This window comes from Phascolarctos cinereus, unplaced genomic scaffold, assembly GCF_003287225.1.
Source record: "Phascolarctos cinereus isolate Bilbo 61053 unplaced genomic scaffold, phaCin_HiC Scaffold_726;HRSCAF=1367, whole genome shotgun sequence".
Taxonomy (NCBI): Eukaryota; Metazoa; Chordata; class Mammalia; order Diprotodontia; family Phascolarctidae; genus Phascolarctos; species Phascolarctos cinereus.
The window spans coordinates 362,624,204-362,643,699 of NW_027556098.1; the positions used below are offsets into that span (position 1 = coordinate 362,624,204).

Sequence of the window (19,496 nt, forward strand, 5' to 3'; positions counted from 1 at the left end):
TGAATCCAGGAGCTCCTCAGCTCAGCTTACTACCTCTGTGACTCTGAGCAAGTCATGTCCCTTCTCTGGGGCTCAGTTTCTTCATCTCCAAAATGAAGGTTAAATTAGAAGATCTTTTTTTGGGGGGGGGAGCCTAGGCAATGGGTTAAGTTACTTGCCCAAGGTCACACAGCTAGTAAGTGTCAAGTGTCTGAAGCCAGATTTGAACTCAGATACTCTTGACACCAGGGCCGGTACTCTATCCACTGCACCACCTAGCTGCCCCAAGATTAGAAGGTCTTAAAGGACACTTCCAGCTCTAAAAGTCAAATGATCCTAAGTCTTTATGGGGGAAAAGGGGACTGTTGTACGAAGATAGAGTAAAAAGCTTAATAATCTTTAGTTGGAAAAGATGACATCAGGCTCAAGTGAAACATGGGCCACAGCCTATCAGGTAGCAGAGCTCTCAGAGGCTGTCTAATCCAATCTGTATCTGAGCAAATGTGTAAGATCGTGAATCAATCCAGGAATATTTGATTGAGGAGGGGGTGAATTAAGGACAGAGAAGTCCTACTTCAACATACTAAGTAGTGACCTTGGTACCCCCAAGAGCTGATATAGGTGAGAAGAGATTTGTTTTTTAACTCATGGATGACAGATCCATTATGATGATAGCTCACATTTTTATGTGTCCCTTTCACTCTAATGACTCTCAGAGGCAGGTAGTGTAAATCTTTCCGTCCCCGTTTTACACATGAGGAAAGTGATGCTTCTGAGGGCACAGAGCTGGCAAAGTATTGGAGCTGGGATTTGAACTCAAGTCTCTGGATTCCAAGTTGAGCTCTCTTTTGACTACACGATTCCGCCTCTTGTTTTAGGTTAATAAGGGAAACTCATCTCTCTGTGGGCGTGCCCCATTTCTGTCAAACGAGCTATATGTTGGTGTCTCTGAGACAAAATGCCTGGCAGGATGTGCTGCAGCAGCTCCAAGCTACGTGGCATCTGCATAGAATTGTGGGGCCTCAGAGCAGTTCTCCATTACTGAGTTTTTAATGCTTGAAATTGTCACCAAATAAAATATTCGAATCACTGTGGGTCCTTATGTGTTCTTCTGCTTTGTTAAATCCTTCCCAGAAAGAAAAAGATGACAAGTGGAAAAAGAGCAATGAGCCAGCTCAAGAGAAGAAAGTAGAACCTGTGATTTTTGAGAAAGTCAAAATGGTGAGTTGGAGTGGGGGAGCTTCCCCAGGGACCCTTGGCCTCCCTTTTCTCTTCAGTCCTAGGGGACCCTGCTCTGCAGGGTTTCTCTTGGGACCAGGTGGGAACTTTGAAGCTCCATGAACAAGAGGTCCCTTCCATACTTGGTCATGTGTCTCTGGAGCATGATCCTCAGTATTGGGTGAAAATGCTTTCCAACCCTCAGGCACTTTGTTTGCCCCCTCTTTCCCTGCACCCTCCATCAGCCTTTCCTGACTTTTTCCTTCTGTTGTGGTCCCATACTGCCTCTTTCTCTTGTGATTTTTCTGGGCTTAGAGATTAACTGTCTTGGTTTTCAGTGTGCCTCCCGTGGTGCTAGAGAGTCCTTCCCTTTTCCTTAGGGATGGCCAAACCAGCAAAGTTTTGTCACTTTAGGTTTACGTTTGTGGACATGAGTCTGATTATGTGCTTCTTTCTTGCTGGCGGTGTTAAATGTTACTTTCTATTTCCTGTCAGTAGCTCTGAATAATAGTAACCTTGGTCCAAGAGCATTTGTTATTTTTTATGAGACATTGAAAAGAAGTCTTTGAAAAATGAGCTGTTTCGTTCCTTTAATAATATTGTGTTTTTCAATTTAGCCTCAGAAGAAGGAAGACCTGCAGCTACCTCGAAAAAGCTCCCCCAAAGCAATTGAGCCTGTAATGGACTTGTTGGGCCTTGGTAAGGGTTGCGACTTCCCTTTCTTTACTGGTCTGAAAGGGCTGTTTTTGGAGAGTCATCGGTGCCCTGGGTCTGCTGGGGCTGCTTTTCTTTCCTGGACTTGTTGCCACACCTTAACTCACCTCAGGTGTATTCAATGACTACATGCCCTGTGCTGGGGGAATAAAGATCAAGATGGCACAGACCCTTTTGTCAAGGAGCTTGCAAGATCCCAGAGGGAATACCATACACATGCATGTGATGCCAGGGAAAATGAGAAAGGCAAGGATAAATTTTAGGAAAAGGGTATTTAGGAATATGAGGAGGGGACCCCCTCCCCCAACGTGTAGCTGGGAAAGTAGAAGGAGGCTTCATGGACCATGGAGCTCTTGAAAATGAACGCTATAGGGGGCAGCTAGGTGGCTCAGTGGATAGAGCACCAGCCCTGGATTCAGGAGGACCTGAGTTCAAATGCGGCCTCAGACGCATAACACTTACTAGCTGTGTAACCCTGGGCAAGTTACTTAACCCCATTGCCTAGCCAAAGAAAAATAAAATGAATACTGTAGAAATCTTTGACAAGCTCTGTTCCCTTCCCCTCACCTTCTCACCCCAGAAAACAGTTGGAACTCCTTAATTCATATATTGACACAATATTCAGACCTCACTAAAATATCCATCTACACATGTCTCTGCCCCCTAATTCAGTTCTACCCATATCCCCTCAAATCTGTAGGCCCTAGGGATGGAAAGGCAAGAGAAAGGCAAGGAGAATGTGGGGTGGAGAAGTGGGTTACCAGAGAGGTAGGGGGCAGAGAACACCAAGTTAGGAAGTCTGAATGTTACCCAAGCCAGTAACTCCCTTGCAGCACCTGGCCTGGGAGTGACAGGCTTGTGCTTTAACCTCATTTGTGCTTCATGGTTCAGTACAATGGTGTCCTTGGACTTTGTTAGGCTCCATACAGATGCAGATCATAAGCTTTCTGCCCCTTAGCAATCAGTTTCATGAGTTGTTGGGGGAAATGAATCAGCTGGGGACCACCTGTGATGGTCCTGTGCCCACTTAGTCGTGCTGCCCTTTAGGTCACAGATGCACAGCCTTTTGGGTTGGGTGAAGTGGCAAGAACTTTCAATCTCCAGAGCCCAGGATCATCTCCCAACAGTGATGAAGCGCCCAGCAAGATGGCGCTGGGAGAGTTGCCTCCCACTTAGCATCACAAACAGGTGGTCAGTGTTAGCATGTGCTCATGTGTTTGAGACTTCTGTCCTCGCCTTCTAGATGCTCCTGTGGCCTCCTACAGCATCACAAACAGCAAGACCAGTAACGCCCTAGAAAAGGATCTAGATCTCTTGGCCTCAGTTCCATCATCTTCTCTCTCGGACTCCAGAAAAGTGAGACTTGTGAATCTCAGGCTTGAAGCAAGTGGTGGGGGGAGAGAGTATTTAAGACTTGAAAACATTAAGGCTTTGGGTGAGGTTTGCTGCCTTATTCCTTAATTGACTTTATCTGACCAGTTATCTCTTCTGTGTCCATCTCATCCACCAATGGCTTCTTGGTTTTATTTGTCTCTTGCTTGGAAAGGAAGGGTCCTCCAATGGGTTTCTCATTAAGTTTGTGTAAAGCTCTGCAGGCTGGCTGAGTTACTGTTCCCTTTCTGTGATCATCTTCTTGGGGAAGGAGGGGGTTGGGGGGAGCATAAAAAGCTGTCCTCAAGAGCCCATCAAGCAGATAGCTTCAGGTTTATAAATGGTTAAGAAAAAATGACCCCCATCTCTGGAAACTTGAACCTTAAGCTGTGAGCTATTATAACAAATGTCATTACTGATGTTTGGGATGGGAAGGTAAATTGAGTTTGTATTCCTCTACTCCTGAGGCCCCTTCTTGTTCTCCCTTCCCTCTTTGCTCCAAGGTTGTAGGATCCATGCCAACTGCAGGGAATGCCAGCTCTGTTCCTGAAAATCTGAACCTGTTTCCTGAACCAGGGAGCAAAGCAGAAGAATCGGGCAAAAAGCAGCTCTCTAAAGATTCCATCCTCTCACTTTATGGATCACAAACTCCTCAGATGCCTGCTCAAGGTAAATTTCATAGGGAAGGAAGCTTATTGGGCATTTGCAGTGTTAAAGGATAGACATGTTGGGCTGATAGATAAGGGACTAATCTAGAGGTTGGAAGGGTCCTTGCTGCTGGTGCAACCGTAGGTACTTCTGAGCATCCTATCCTAAATGTACCTGTTTGACTCTTCCTGAGAAGCCGCGGTGTCAGCAGGCAGATGCCAGTTTAACAGCTGCCATACTTCCAATTCAGTGCACTAAGAGATAGGGATCAGTCATGGGTCAGAGCCAGCCAAAGGGGGAGGAAGGGGCTGAGGTGCTGGGCTTGGCCTTAGAAAGGAGGTAGCCATAGAAGGACTTAATTATTCATAAGCCTGGGTGGTCTGTTAAGGAACAGGGCTTTTGATTAGTGTCCCAGTCTCATACTGAGTTGGGCTGTCCACTCAGACCAACCTGAGCATTAAAGTCCATGTGGATAGACTTGTGGCAAGCTTCTTATACTGGGAGATATTTAGATATGAAGGTAAACTAGAAGCCAGGCTGACCCATTAAAAAATCCTACAGATTAAGGTGTAGCTTTGTTCCTGCCTCCATTCTCAGGTGGGCCCCCTTGAGAACCTTCTTAGTCTTTTTCAGACCTCTCTCCCGAGTGTATCCAGACACAGGTCTCTTGTCAATGCCTTCTCGTTCCTTCTGTACTCTCTCCCTGCCCTGTTGGGGTTGTAGCTCCCTGAGAACAGAGAGTGTCATTTTTCATCTCTGAATCCACCTTCCATAGTGACTTCTGTCAGACATCTGATTTCATCAGGGTAGAGGAACTCTCAGTGTGGGAATGTTCTCCACTGGTGTCAGTCAAAAATTTATCTGTAACTTATCACCTGGGCCCTGAGGGGTTAAGTGTTTGTCCGAGGTTTTATAGCCAGTATGTGTCAGAGATCCTTCCTGATTCCAGAGTCGGAGGACCTGGAGTAAAATCTTCTTTTACTCTTTACCACCTGTGTACCCATTAGCAAAGCTCCTCCTCTCTCTGTTTCCTTATCTGTAAAAAGAAAGTATTGACCTGGTTGATCTTGAAGGTCTCTTCCAATTTGGACATTCCCTGGTCCTGACATTTTTAAGACAACTGACCAAAGAGGGCAGCTGAGGACGGGAGCCTTGGGTAGGGTGCAGGGGAAGAGCGTGCTCCCTCCATGAGAATGAAAGGTTTCTTGGGGGAGGTGAGATCTGAGCAGATTTGTGAAGCAGAGAAATCCAAAACAGCAGAGGAGGAAAGGGTCCCAAAGGGAGGTAAGGAGCAAGCCAGATGGGAGAGACAGCCAGCAGCTTAGCTTTTTGAAAACCCTGGCAGTCACGTCCCTTTCCTAAGCCTCAGTTCGTTTACTTGTAAAATGGGGGTGGTAATTCTTGCATTGCTGACCTCCCACAGTCACTGTGAGGAAAATACTACATTTCAAAGTGCTCTAAAAAAGGAGAGCTGCTGTTAACTACCATTTAAAGGAGCTCAGGGTAGGGCAGGAGAAACATGACTGGGCATCTGGAAACCTGAGCCTGAGGCCCAGCTTTCATGTGATGTAATGGGGGGGGTGGCGTGTCTGCGATCCCACCTGGTGGTTGTGACTACAGTAATGGTATAAGAACGTCTTAGAGAAGAAAGTCCACATCAGGCTGTCTCGAGGACACTGTTGAGAAGACTGGATGGGGTTAGCTGTTAATCCTGGCTTGCTTCTAGGCCCTCTCCCGGCTCCCTAATAAATGTGTGTACGCTCTCTTGGCAGCGATGTTCATGGCGCCAGCTCAGATGGCCTACCCTGCAGCCTACCCCAGCTTTCCTGGTGTCCCCCCCACTGGTACCATGATGGGGGGAATGATGCCCCCGCCGGTGGGCATGCTTGCCCAACCTGCAGCTGCTGGGATGGTGGCCCCTGTAGCTATTCCACCAGGCTACGTAGGTGGCGTGCAGGCCGCGGTGATGGGCGTCCCCAATGGCATGATGGCTGCACAGCAGGCTGGCTACGTCGCAGGCATGGCGGCCATGCCCCAGACAGTGTACGGCATCCCACCAGCACAGCAGCTGCAGTGGAACTTGGCTCAGGTGAGACTTGGCCTTCTGTGGAGGCTGTCCCACCATCGCACTCTGGCTACCTCCTCCTTTTCCTTTTCTCTTCCTCTGACCAGAGGAATCCTTTATGTGCTCTTTTTCTAGAAGGTTTGCAGTCTCCTAAGGTAAGTTCTCCTGTCCCTTTCTGTCTAAATCTAGGATCCTGAGGAAGGCAGGCCTGGGAGGGGGTGAGATCACTGCCTGAAAGGCCGTTGTGGGGAAGCACAATGATACTCATTCTGCTTGGCCTCAGAGGGCAGAACTAGGGCCAGTGAGGGGAAGTTGCAGACAGGCAAATCTCAGCTCTTTTTTTAAGGAAAATCTTTTTAACAGTGAGAGCTGTCCAGGAGTGGCCTGGGCTGGCCTTGGAACTAGGGAGCCCTTGGTTAATGGTAACCATTTGTCAGGGAGGCATAGAGGTGTTTCTTCTTCACCTATACATTTGACTAGGTGCCTTTAGAGCTCAGTTCCTTCTAACTCATAGAATTTGTAATCTTAGAAGAACAGAGCCTTCTGGGTATTTAATTTTTTATTAGAAATGTAACAGCATTCAGGAAATGTCAGCAGAGTATTGAGAAAATGAAATATTGACTTAGGTATTTATATTTGATTCCATTCTGTAATTAATTCTATTCTATACCACCCTGAGCCATGAGTTAAGTTTAGAAGTTCATAGATCCAGAAGTTCAGTTTTCCTCTCCCTGTTAAGTTTAAAAGTTGTTTGCTTACAAATCACTTTAACTGAAAGAAAACTATTACCTCTGTGCCACTAGCTGTCTTTGTACAATTAGAAAAAATCTGTTCTCCTTGAAGGGTGCAGGTGGATTGCCTGGGAGTCTGGTCTGTTATCACTGTGGAACTCACTAGCCACGGCAGGTGGACACCCCCAGTGAGCGTTCCCTAGCAACAAGCTGGAAGGAGGGGGTTGTTGCTAGCCCTGCATTCCAGACTTCCATCCAGTCATGTTGTTTTTCTTCATCTCTGACACTTCAGGCTTTGTATCCAATCATATTGTTTCCCATCTGTGATGTTTCCTGTTCTTTGTTCTGTTGTATTTCCCAAAACTGTATGAAGGCCAGGAACCCCCACCTCATGGTCTTTTAGGTTTACTGAGGAGTTGAGAGACCCATTTTCTTGGTAATTGCTAGGCTTCCCAATAAATTGAACATACTTGGAACTTTGTGCTTCAGTTTATCTCAGTTTCAGTTGCAATAGTATGAAATTAAACCTTGTGTCACAAACTTAAGTTATTTCTACTTTTTACTAATTATATGATACAAATATAAAATAATTAATTTGTTTTTTCTGTCCCCCTTTTCAGTCACTTCTGTCTCTAGACTTAAAACCAGCAAAGGCAGCAAAACTTTCATTTATATCATTTCATGTATGTGTTCTGACTCTGCTGGCCTCTCTTTGCATCACTTTATGAGCATTTCCATATTTCTTTGCATTTTTTTTAATAACACAGTGATGTTAAATTACATTGCTATATCACAATTTAATCAGCCATTTATCAAACACTGCGCATATAGGTCATTTCTAATTTCTTGCTGTTATTAATACTGCAAAGTATTTTTGTACAGATAAGTTTTTTTAGTAATGTCCTTAGGATATATTAACAGAGGCCCCTATTATCCAGCAAGATGAATTAGACTCAGGAAACATTGGGGGTATACGTCTTCCTTTTATAATTTCCTGCCTAGTTCTGGTGCCAAACACCAATCTTCCTAATTAGTGAAGGGCAAAAATGTTTCTTTTCCACCCAGAATCATCTCTTGGATTCCCTTGAATTCCCTTTCTGCAGGTAGGCAATGGCTGGACAGCCAAAGATCTAGTGGAAGCAGCCCTGAACTTGGAGACAGAGTACTTGGATTTTAATCCTGACTCTGCTGTTGGCCATCTTTTTTGATCTTAGACTTTGTCCTCTAAAATTTTAGGGGGTTAGGCTAGAAGGTCCTCTTAGGTTATGGATATCCTGTGAGTCTATAAGCCTTTTATCTAATCACCTCAATTCAGCCTTTTCCTTCTGTCTGGTTCTCTGTGCTTTCTTTTTCTTCCCTGGTAAAAGCCACTTGAGTAGCCCTCTTTGGGCTTTCAAAGAAAGCAACAGTTTCTTTTTTGGGTTTTTCCCCATGCCCCACAATGAGCTTCCTCACTGTCTTGAGCAGCAGTACCCTAGCCTGGTCCACAACTTCTCCAGAACTCTTCTTGCCGTCTTGTTCGTTTTCTCTTGTATGCTCCTTTTGAAGGACATTGGGGTTGTTTTACTCTGCTTCCCCGCTTTTTGATCATGGCACCCTAAAAACATTCTGGTTTCTTTCTTCCCTCTTGCCTGTTCTAAATGGACGGATTCTAGTTCCTTGCATACATAGACTGTACAAGTAGACATCTGGCCTGCAGCAGCACAGCGTGTTGGAAAAGACACAGACCGGGCTGGAGGTGTGCCCCCTCGTAAGGAAGTACCAGCAACTCTCTTAATTTAAGACCACACTTAGAGATTGGATAAGGGCTACAGGGAAGGGACTTACCAAGGAAGCGCCTTTAGTTACTTACATGCAGATCCTAGCCAACAGTCTCTGACTTCCTGAGCCTCGGGAATCTTGGCAGTCAGCTCCCAGTAGAACATGTCATCTTAGGATGTGATAGGAGTGGTGGCTGCCATGTCTGAAAGACAAGTAATGCACTGAAACAACATAACCCAACTCAGCTCTGTCTGAGCTCAAGTCCTTTGCTTAGTGTCCCTAGGTTCTTCCTTAGCCTTTCTGAGCCTTAGTTTCTTCATCTGTAAAACCACAGAATCCAAACTGATCTCAGAGGCTGGCAAGTCTAACCTACAACTGAATGAGATACCCCTCTACAGCTTACCCAACAAGTGGTCATCCAGTCTTTGCTTGAAGACCTCCGTCGGGGGGAACCCACTACTTCTTGAGGCAAACTAGGAAAAGCTAAATTGGCCTCTGGAATCAAGCAGAACAAAAATGTTCTGGCTTCCACAGGACAGCTTGTTAATTACTTGAATATATCTTTTTTTCTTTTGGTTAGGCAATGGGGTTAAGTCTCAGGGTCAGACAGCTAGTAAGTGTTATGTGTCTGAGGCCGGATTTGAACTCAGGTCCTCCTGAATCCAGGGCTGGTGCTCTATCCGCTGTGCCACCTAGCTGCCCCAGTACTTGAATATATCTGTCATGTATTCCTTCCAAGTCTTCTTTTCCCCAGGCTAGGCATTCCCAGTTGCTTCAGCTATATTTAATGTGGCACAGAAATCCATGCCCTTCAGTTTTTTGGTTGACTTTCTGGATCTTCTCCAGCACGTCAGTGTCCTTCCTAAAATGTGGTGGCCAGGGCTGAACACGTTACTCCAGATGTCATCTAACCAATGCAGAGGATAGTGGAACTGTCACTTTCTTTGTCCTAGGCACAATGCCTCTTTGTAATGCAGCCTGAGATTGCTTTCTGTTTTTTGCCTAATGTGTCACATTGTTGACTTGAAGTCCACCAAAACCCTCAGATCTTTTTCAGACTGCTGCCTGGCTGTGCCTCCTCCATCTTGTACTTGGGAAGCTGATTTTTTTCAACCCAAGTGTAAGATTTGATGTTTATTCCTATTAAATTTCATCATTTAGCCCAGTGTTCAAGCCTGTTGAAATCTTTTTGAATCCTAACAGAGTGATCTATTTGTTAGCTATTCTTCCCAGGTTTGTGTTTTCAAATTAGCAGATGTATGCGGTGACTTTATCCTAGTCGTTGATAAAAATGTTACATAGCATAAAGTCAAACAGATCATTTGGGCTCTCCTTTGGAGAGCCTTCAGAGCTGTCATCAGATTATCAGTGATGACTATGTGGTCCGTTAAACCATTTCTGAATCCACCTAATTAATTGGACTGTCTTCTGGCCCACATCTTTCCATCTTTTCCACAAAAGGAACACAAAAGACTTGTTCAAATACCTCCACCACTCCTCTGAGTGAATTAACTGTCAAAAAAGGAAATAAAGTTAGTTATGACCCATTCTGTTTTCTAACTTTTTAAATTAATAAGCATTCACCTTTTCTTCTAATATTTTTCCTCACCCCCTTCCCAAAAAAAGGAAGAAAAGCGAACCCTTTGTTAACAAATAGGCATAGTCAAGAAAAACAAATTCCCCCCATTGGCCACATCCAGCAATTCATGTTTTATGAATCTTTAGTCCCCCGCTTCACTGTCGAGAGGCGGGAAACATGCTCCATCACTGACCTTCTGGAATCGTGGTGGGTCACTGCATTGATGAGCATTCTTAAAGTCTTTCAAAGTTATTTGTCTTTACATTGTTGTTGTCCTTGTGTAAGTGGTTCTATTCGTTCTCACTTCATTCTGCATCAGTCATTGTGAGTTTTCTCAGGTTTCTGTGACCCATTTTTGATGAGGCTGTGCTGGCTCCTTGCGATCACTGGTTACTTTTGTTAGATGTTCGTTAGCCATCATTTTAATAACACGTTTTAGAATTTTGCCGGAAACTTACTGGCCATATAGTGTGTCTTCCCTCTTCTTGGAAGTTGGGACATTATTTTCCCTTCTTCAGTCCTTCAGACTGTTCTAGATAGCTCAGCAGTCACATCACTGCTATGCTGTGTAGTTTGTCTAGGTCAAGTGTCTTGAACTTATCAGAAATAGCTAGGTGCTTTCTTAATATCTCCTTGGCTATTTTGGATATGAAGCCCCTATCAGCCACTTTGAAATTTGCTCTCCCCAAATATAGAATGCATTTTAGATTCTTCTTGCCATTTTTTTTAAGGCAGTTGGGGTTAAGTGACTTGCCCAGGGTAACACAGCTAGTAAGTGTCAAGTGTTCGGTCTGAGGCCAGGTTTGAACTCAGGTCCTCCTGACTTTAGGGCCAGTACTCTATCCACTGCGCCACCTAGCTGCCCTGCGTTTTAAATTCTTCCTGGATTTCCTCCCTATCACAAGTTCTAAGTTAATTTGTTCTTTTCCCAATGTTCCCATCTTTTCCATCCCAGGACATTTTTGGTGAGAATCAGACCAAGAATAGTAGTTCTCTTTGTTGGTTTCTTAGACCTGTTTGGAAGAAGAAAATATCATTGAAGCAATTCAGGATATTATTTACTTTGCTTTTGGAAGAGAGAGCTCTCCAGCAGATGCCTCACTAATTGAAGTCTGCCATCATTGCTTTAATCAAGCCTTTGTGCTAGGCTTGTGATTTTTCCCAAACTCCACAGATTTCCTTTTTACCCAGGAAGTTTCTAGTATGGTCCTGTGCTCATCTCACTTCTGTTTTTGTCTGCCTTGATCTCTAACACATTTCCTGCCTTTTTTTTCTGCTGGATTTACTTAATATGCAGTGCTCTTCTGCCCCTGTTTTTTGCCTGTCTCTTGAATAAGACCATATATCTGCATGAGTCCAGTGCTAGTGTCAGTGATACCTATGAAGTCAGATTTGCTTCTGTATTCAGGTCTCTACTTCTTGTATTCTTTGCAAATTTGTGTATCAGTACTGGTGGCCAAGAGTGTGATTGGCTCCTTTCTTGGATGTTGTTTCTTGTGAACTTCTAGATTTCTCTGCTGGGCTTGTTCCTATTCTCTTGGTAGATGTACAAAGGCAGTTATCGCCATGGCTCTTTTTTGTTCATTTGTTTGTTTAAAGTCCTTTTTATTAGATTTGCAAGCCTCTAAGAACTTAGATTTTTACTGGCCCTTGTTAGGTCCACTCCTTTTCCTGACTAGAAACCTGTCAATCCCATATTTTAAGCCATGACACAGAAATCTAAATTCTCCTTTCACATGCCATTCTTCTTAACCACTTCTTTGCTCTCCAAGACTCTTTCTCTTCTGAATCCCATGCTTTCAGGCAGAAGTGATGAAAACACCATCTGTGTCCCAAGATCTTCAGTTTCTTGCCAGAGATTTCCTAATCTTTAAGAATGCTTTCTAGGTTCCTTCCAGTAGTTTCATTTGTGCATATATAAATCACCAGAAATTTAGGTATTGTCATTTAGTCATCATCTATAGTATCTCCTCTAACTTTAAAGCACCCTAAAAATAGGAATTATTAAAATAATACACTTCAGCATTCAAGGATCTCTATAATTTCATCCATGTGGGTACTCACCTACCCACCCAAGTCACAATTCCTCTGCAGATAAACTGTCTTTGAAGATTGCTGTGACATCATTACTCTGCAGCCAAATTAGTGACTTGGGCCCTTTAATTCAGCTAAGCTGGTCTTCAGCTGACAGACTTGTCTATCACAGAATCAGTGCTCACAGCCTTCCCCCTGGGTATAGGAGCTGCCAGAGTCAGTGCTTCATTGGCATAGTCTTGGAGGACTGCCCACTACAAGGAGCATATGAGCATTCCAATTTCTGTATTGCTCTAAGGTTTACAAAGTGTTTTCCACATAACCCTGTGAAGTAGGTAGTGTATTTTCCCCATTATACTGATGAAGAACTGGGATCTCAAGAGAGGCTAATCAGTCTTAACCCATGGCCATGTAGCCTGTGTCTGGGAGACTTCATCCACAAGGTCTTGGGATGGTCCCCTGGTTTCATGCTATATTTTAAACTTTTTTCCTTAGACCCACTACAGGCAGCAGATTCCCTTAGCATAAACCCGGGGGCCCCCTCTTTGCATAAATTGGCTCATGCTGGTTCCTTACCATCAGGGCTTGAAAACATCCTCTCTCCCTTTCAGATGACTCAGCAGATGGCTGGAATGAACTTCTATGGCACCAATGGCATGATGAGCTATGGACAGTCGATGGGCGGTGGGAATGGCCAGGCAGCCAATCAGACGCTCAGTACTCAGATGTGGAAATAAAAGCGGAGCACTTGCATTGTTACCACTTGTTTTCCCAAAACCTCCCTCCTCTCCCTTCTCCCTGCTTCCCTGTCTACCTCTTCCTGTTTTGTTTGGAAACTGCTCTAGGAGACACACAGGGTTTGGCCTCCCATCCAGCCTGATTACTTCCCCCCACGCATCCTGCCCCCCACCTTGCCATACTCGAGACCTGCTTACTGCTGTCCATGCCCCATGTGATCCTCAGAGCCTAGGTGTGCATCCCTTCTTGAGGAGGCAGCAGAGCGCGCAATAGCACCACTGGATTGCACACCCCCGGAGCCCTTTTCCTTACAGGAGAGGAGGCAGCATCTGCCCCCACAGCCTCTGAGAGAGGTTTGTGGGGACTGTTCAGGCACCGAGGGAGAGGGTTAGAGGCCCCTCTGTATCGCCCATATGTTTTTTTTTTTTAAGTTTGCTTTTGGGTGGGTGGGGAGGGATGAGAGGAGTACTGAGTAGAGAAGGGGATTGTAATCAAACTCCAATCATGGGTCTTTGTGAAGGGGGGTTACCAGGCTCAGGCTGAGCCAGAGCTCCTCCAAGGGAGGGAGAGCCAAGGTCATTCTGCTCTGTTCCAAGCAGTCCTCTGTGGCTTTAGTCCTTGTCATTGGAACCCAAGTCACTGTGAGGCTCTGCTGCCTGGCGATAGGCAGGTGAGAATGGGAAGCTTGCCCTTCTTATGGCTTTTTGTTGTTTATTTTCCCATCCAAACTGGGGTGGTGGTGGTTTAAAAACAAAATAAAAAGTTTTAGATTAATAAACTAACAGAAGAGTTAATTTATCGGCAGCTAAGAGCTATTGCCGGTTTTTTTTTCCTTACAGTTTTAAAAATGTGTTATCTGCCATCCTAATAATGCCTCCCTGCCTTCCTCTCCCTCTCCCTGCAGTCCTATTTGTTCTGGGGTAGCCCTGGTACCTCTTTCTTGCATATTTTACACTGTGCATGAGGCAGAGACCCCAGGCAGCTTTCCTGTCAATCACCATTCACCTCACTAGAAAATCAAAACAAAAAAATTTTGCTTAAAAGATTTCATTTGCGTGAACCAAAATTTTCGGTTGGCTTTCTCCTGTGTATATGTAAATTCCTTAATAAATATTGCAGTGAGATGCTGTGTGTTTGACCGTGTGTGTATGTGAGAGATAAAGAGAAGGTCCTAGAGTAGAGGGCACTGTGGACCACCAGAAACCATGGCCTATGGACACTTGGCTTCTAGGCAATGCCTGACCTCTGTGGGCCAGTGAGCAACTTTTGGTTACTGGAGAAGAAATCTTGGGGAGATCATGACTGAGGCTAAAGGGGAGTCCTGGAAATCAATATCTCCACTTCCCTAGTGTCCAGTGCCCTTTGGTATTTGGTATAGCTCAGTCACCAAGGGCCAAGACCATTAAGAGGGTGCTAGAAAGGCTATCTTGACATTCAGAGTTTGGGGTAGAAGAATGGCTCCATAATCTGCATATTGAAAGTCAAATTCAGACTCTTTCTTGGCCACCAGCCTTAGGAGGAAGTGGAACCAAGCCCAGAGCTGTTGCATGAGGATCTGGGCCTCCTGCATAAATCCTTGAGATAGGAACCACATCGGGGGCATAAGCAGGGCTCCAGTCCACCTGCCCCGATACTAAAGCGTTAGACCAGTGGTCAGTTCTCTCTCAGAAGAGACAGGCTGCTAGGGGCCCCTGTGCCACTAGGGGTCCCCGGGACTATTTTCTTAAAGCACCGGGAGGGAGCACTGGTACATGAGCCATGAAGTCAAGGAGTGAGTGGATCTAAAAGAATTTGTATCATTCGATCCTAACCTTTGCTCCATTCTACTTTGAGGGGGCACAATATGAGGGCAAACCTGGGAGTCCAAAACTCTCCTAAGTAGTTGTGTGCCTTTGGGCAGATTGCTTCTCCTCTGAGCCTTGGGTAACCTTATCGATGTAAAATAGGAAGACTGTCTGCACCCTACCTCATAGGAGGGCCCAGTAAAGTATCAAATACTATAGAAAGGGGAGCCATTTGGGGACGGGTTTTCCCATGAGAATTTGCACATGGAAAAGCTGAAGGGCCAGCAGCAGAACCCCAAGATGGCAGCCATGAATAAAGTACCAAAGGGCATTGTTCTGTCAGAGGCGCAGCAATGTGAAGGCTAAAGGACAGAGACATCTGGGGCTTTAGGAAAGCGTCATACATTCATAGTTTACAGGGATCTTAGCCACTGAGTCCAACTCCCTCATTTTAGAGATGAGGAAACACACTTATGTCAAGTGACTTGTCCAGAGTCACAAAGCTAGTAAGCATCAGAGGCAGATCTTTCTGACTCCAAATCCCAGGCTCTCTCCATCCTGCCATCATGAGATGACACATAGTATCATGTTTGAAAGAGAACTGTATTTGGTATCCCAGGCCCTTAATCTGAATCCCAACTCTGCTATTCTTAGTACCTGTGACCCTGTAAGGTCTCTGGGACTCATTTTCCTTGTGTCTAAAGTGAAGGTATTGGACTTGACCTCTGAGGTCCCTTCAGGTTCTCAATCCTAAGATCCTGGATGTCAGAGCTGGAAAGGACCTCAGAAAGTATCTAGTCCAGTACATTCTCTCATGAGAGAAACCAGCTCGGAGACTGAGATGTGTCCAGTGGACGTGACAGCAGACCCCTAGTGCTCTCTCACTAATACCTTCCTGCCTCATGGGTGGGGCCTTGGGACTGCTTTGATTCATCCACAGGGGCCAGATGTTTGCCCTCTCTCCCAGGGCAGATCATTCAAAGGAGCCATGCAACAAACCAGTTTTCAGACTTGACTTTAATCATCCATACTTACTGCCCAAATACTGTACATGCAGGGAGAAGCCGTAAAAAGAATTTTCTCCTTGGGGGAAATTGGCAAGAATATTGTACAAAAGAGCATGCACCCCTTCCTGGCCCTCAGCCTGCTGCACAGAACCACAGAAATACACGTGTTCAAAAGATCCCCTACCCCCACCCTTCCCTTGCACGTCGCACGTGCACTCGCACGCGCACACACGTGCACGCACACACACACACAGAGGATACATTACAGACCACGGCTCTAAAATACCTTTTGTTTTTTATCTTATTAGTACACTTGGTGGGTCCCCATAAGTCCCTCCTCAGCTTTGGGTCTTTTTTTTAATTTAACTCCTCCTTCACACTGATTTTCCAGAATTGGTCATTTCAGCTCCGCTTTTTGCAAACCAATAATTAGTTAAATTCCACTCTTTTAGAGCAGTGCTTCCCAGTTTTATTTATTTATTTTGCCACAGAACCTATGGGAGCTTGAAATAGAGTGAGGGAACTGAGGAGTGCTTGTCTTAGCATCTGGAATACCCTTGACATAAAACCAATTTAGGGAAATTTTGAAGCAAAATAGAGGCGATTGAGTCATTTTCACATCAGAATATTGCCACGTGCAATGTCGTTTTCCATCATCTGTGGAACTCAGTGTGTCTGTCATCTGAGAACTGTCCAGGCTTAGGTCTAGAGAGGTTTGTCACCAGGTTAATTGCAGGTCGTGATTTTTCGGCCACTAATTCTAAGTCACTGACTGTCAGTGGGAGTGTTTACTCAAAGAATATGATGATGAGAATTAATGTAGTTTTAATTCATAATATATTTGAGAGGCAGGGTAGCTTAATGGTTAAAGGACTAGCTGACTTCAGAACCAGGAAGACTCAAGTTCAAGTACTCTTCTGACACATAACTAGTTGTGTGAAGCTAGGCAAGTCACAACCTCTCAATGCCCACCTCCCCCAGCACCCCCATACAGTGATCTAAGATTCCAAGTTGCTGAACAGTTGCCTTCTCACCAGGTGTCCCCAACACTGGTGAAAATCACAGGTCTGGATATATTCTAGAAGTTCATCTGAAGACCACAAGGTGATGCTGTACCCAAAAAAAACTAAAATAAAATTCAACTCATGAAATCACCAACTGAGTCATAGAGGGGCTGCCAAAGGCTTCAGTGGAGAGGATCCCCACCTAAACACCCTGGTGAAATCATAGATCTTTTAATGGATGTTTTAGAGTGGGAATTATCACTAGTACGATCATCTCCAGGGAATCCCATTCACATCCCACCGAACTACACAACCCGGTTTGGAAAACGCTAATTTGGTGGTGCTGGGGGGAGACGGTGTCTTGGCAGAGGAGAAATGGTTTTAACAAAAACAAACAAACAAACAAAAAAACCCCCCAAACTTTGTTGAGGTGATTGGCAAGGGCTGATCTCCTCTTCCCTCTCCTCCAGCCCCAAGGTATCTGTAATTTTAGCATTTTCATGGAGAGTTCCAGGGAAGCAGGAATCACAAGGGAGACCAGCACCAGGATGGTCACTGCACCCCAGTAGGGCTTTAAACAGTGACAGAGGGAAGATTAGGACACGTTAGCACCTTGAGAGTTGAGAGTTTTCAGCAGGACTGGGATGGTTTTTGAAGATACCCTTTGTCATCCTAATAGGAAAAGAAAGGGAAGGGGATAGAATATAGTTCTTTAAAAGGAGGGGCATAAAGTTCAGTGAAAATTTTTGGTTTTCTCATCAAAAGCAACAGGTGAGTACTGGTGTTACTAGCTGATGTCTCCAGAAGATGGTAACCTGGGGTCCGGCTGGACAGCTCCTAATCATGGGTGGGGGACACCATCTTCATACCTCATTTTTCTTCTGATTGAGCTGGAAGGGACCCTTAGAGATCTTCTAGTCTTCACTGGAAAAGCCCTTTTAACAATCATATAATTCATCCCCACCCAGTTTGACAGACAAGGAAACTGATGTCTAGAGAAGGGCAGAAACATAAGGTCCCACACGCACGGAGCCAATTAGTGGTAGAACTTTGAACCCTTGCGTCCTGATACTCAGTCCGGGGTTCTGGTACACCCTGATGCCTCCTCAAATCTCTGGCTTGTGACCAGTCGTTTCTCAGGACCCCTGCGTGGACAGGCTTCTGTTCAGCTCCCCTGAGGGATCAAGCTCTCCTTGCCTCAGTGTTTTACCCATCAGCACCACCTGCTAACATCATTTTAAATTCCAACTTAGAAACTTCCAGGTGATGATGTACTCACTTTTTTTTTCCAGGGGTGAGGAGTGGGTCAGTGATGCCTCCTGCACCAACTTGGAGCTCATCTGGGGGTATTGGAGCTGAACTCCTGGGTTTCCCTGGTGTCTGTGGCAGCATGAAGGGAGGAGCCAGGGTGAGGAGGGGGATATGATGAGGAGGGGACAGGTTTTGCTACACAGAAAGAGTAAGCCCTTTTAAAGCAAACAAGGCCACCAGCGTCAAAAGTGCTCACGTCCGCAGTGAGGCATCGGGGCAGTTCAACAAGAGCAGCTCTCTCCAAAGGGAGCCGCGGTGCTCTCTTTGGCGTCACAAACATCACTCTGAGACTTTCTGTCTCTCTGACACAGCAACCCTTTCCCAGCAGGACCTGGGCCTTTCAGTCAGCATCCAGGCCTCAGAAAGAACCCCCTGCGGGAACTGGAGAAGTCATTACAGAACATCACAGACGTGTTTTCGGATGCAGCACGTGATTCTTCTTTGCAGAAAAAAAAAACTTTTTTTTTTTGCTTTTTCCATTCTCTGTGAAATGGACACATATAGGAATGAAGGGGAAGGGGTGTTGCAGAGAGCAACAGAGAGGCCAACATCAAAGGATATTTCCATCTTTCAGACTAAGGAACGTTGCTGAGGCACATAGCAGTGTCTCCTTCCATATGTACCAAGGTAGATAAACTGAAGGGAGGTGGCAAGAAGAGAGCTAGGGACAAAAGCTTCCCACATCTTCATCATCTTCCTCAAAAGCCTGAGATGCCCACTGAGCTCTCTTGCCCAATGCTGGCCCATTGATAGCCACTAGGAGTCCACACTAATGTTCAGTCACTGGTGGCCTCCTTCCCTAGGCCTCTTGCCCTGCCTGTATGCTAGACACAGACAGGATGATGGACACAAGGAAACAGCACAGCTTAAGCCATGCCGCCATCTTTGCTTATAAAAATGTGAGGTATCCTGATAACCAGAGCCTTGGTGGGAGTGGGCCAGTGGGTCCTGCCAATCACTGGAATAGTGAGTGGTGAAGTGGAGAGGACCCCGGCTGTATGACAGGGCTCCCAGCATTACTTCTCCGGTAGGGTTGTGCTACATCTCATTTCCAAAGGAATCTGCTTGGAAGTATGTGGTGCCTTCAAAACACTGCATCTGCTTCCTCTGGTTAGCAAGCACAAAGATTTGCTTGCTGGAATTTCCCTAGAGCAGCAGTCAAGTTGATCAGCCCAAGTGAGTCCAGGATGAATGAGCTGAGTGGGTTTCCATTCCATGGAGGACCCAGTTTCCAGGCCTTGTTCCTGAGAAATGCCAGCATTCCCCAGGACATGGGCCAGATGCCAAGAGATGATTAGTACATGATATTCTCCAAGTTGAAATGGGGGGTGGGAAGGGGAGGGGTAAGGGTGTTGGAAATGGTCTCCTGTCCTTTCCAGCTATGGTTCTTTTGTAGATTTACTTCAAGAGAGGCCTGCTTTCCTTCAGAAGGGGGTTTTCTTCTCCCTCCTCCAAGGTCCTCCCTAAGACAGCCATCTGACATTTTTATAGCTACCCCCAACAAATATTCATGGGAGCCTAGAAAATCAGAATGGGGTCTTGATATTTTATG

At 45.4% G+C, this 19,496-nt stretch overlaps 1 protein-coding gene across 2 annotated transcripts in view; it reads left to right on the forward strand.

Moving 5' to 3' along the window:
- The window catches only part of SMAP2 (small ArfGAP2), a 57,213-nt gene extending 43,253 nt beyond the window's left edge, over positions 1 to 13,960 (forward strand). For both annotated transcript variants that reach the window (XM_020983559.2, XM_020983561.2), the window contains exons 5-10: positions 1,114 to 1,200; positions 1,815 to 1,896; positions 3,155 to 3,267; positions 3,786 to 3,951; positions 5,703 to 6,019; positions 12,712 to 13,960. In XM_020983559.2, coding sequence (XP_020839218.1) covers positions 1,114 to 1,200; positions 1,815 to 1,896; positions 3,155 to 3,267; positions 3,786 to 3,951; positions 5,703 to 6,019; positions 12,712 to 12,837 — 891 coding nt within the window. In that variant the 3' untranslated portion in view covers positions 12,838 to 13,960. The remainder of the gene's footprint in view (positions 1 to 1,113; positions 1,201 to 1,814; positions 1,897 to 3,154; positions 3,268 to 3,785; positions 3,952 to 5,702; positions 6,020 to 12,711) is intronic.
- The last annotated feature ends 5,536 nt before the right edge of the window (positions 13,961 to 19,496 follow it).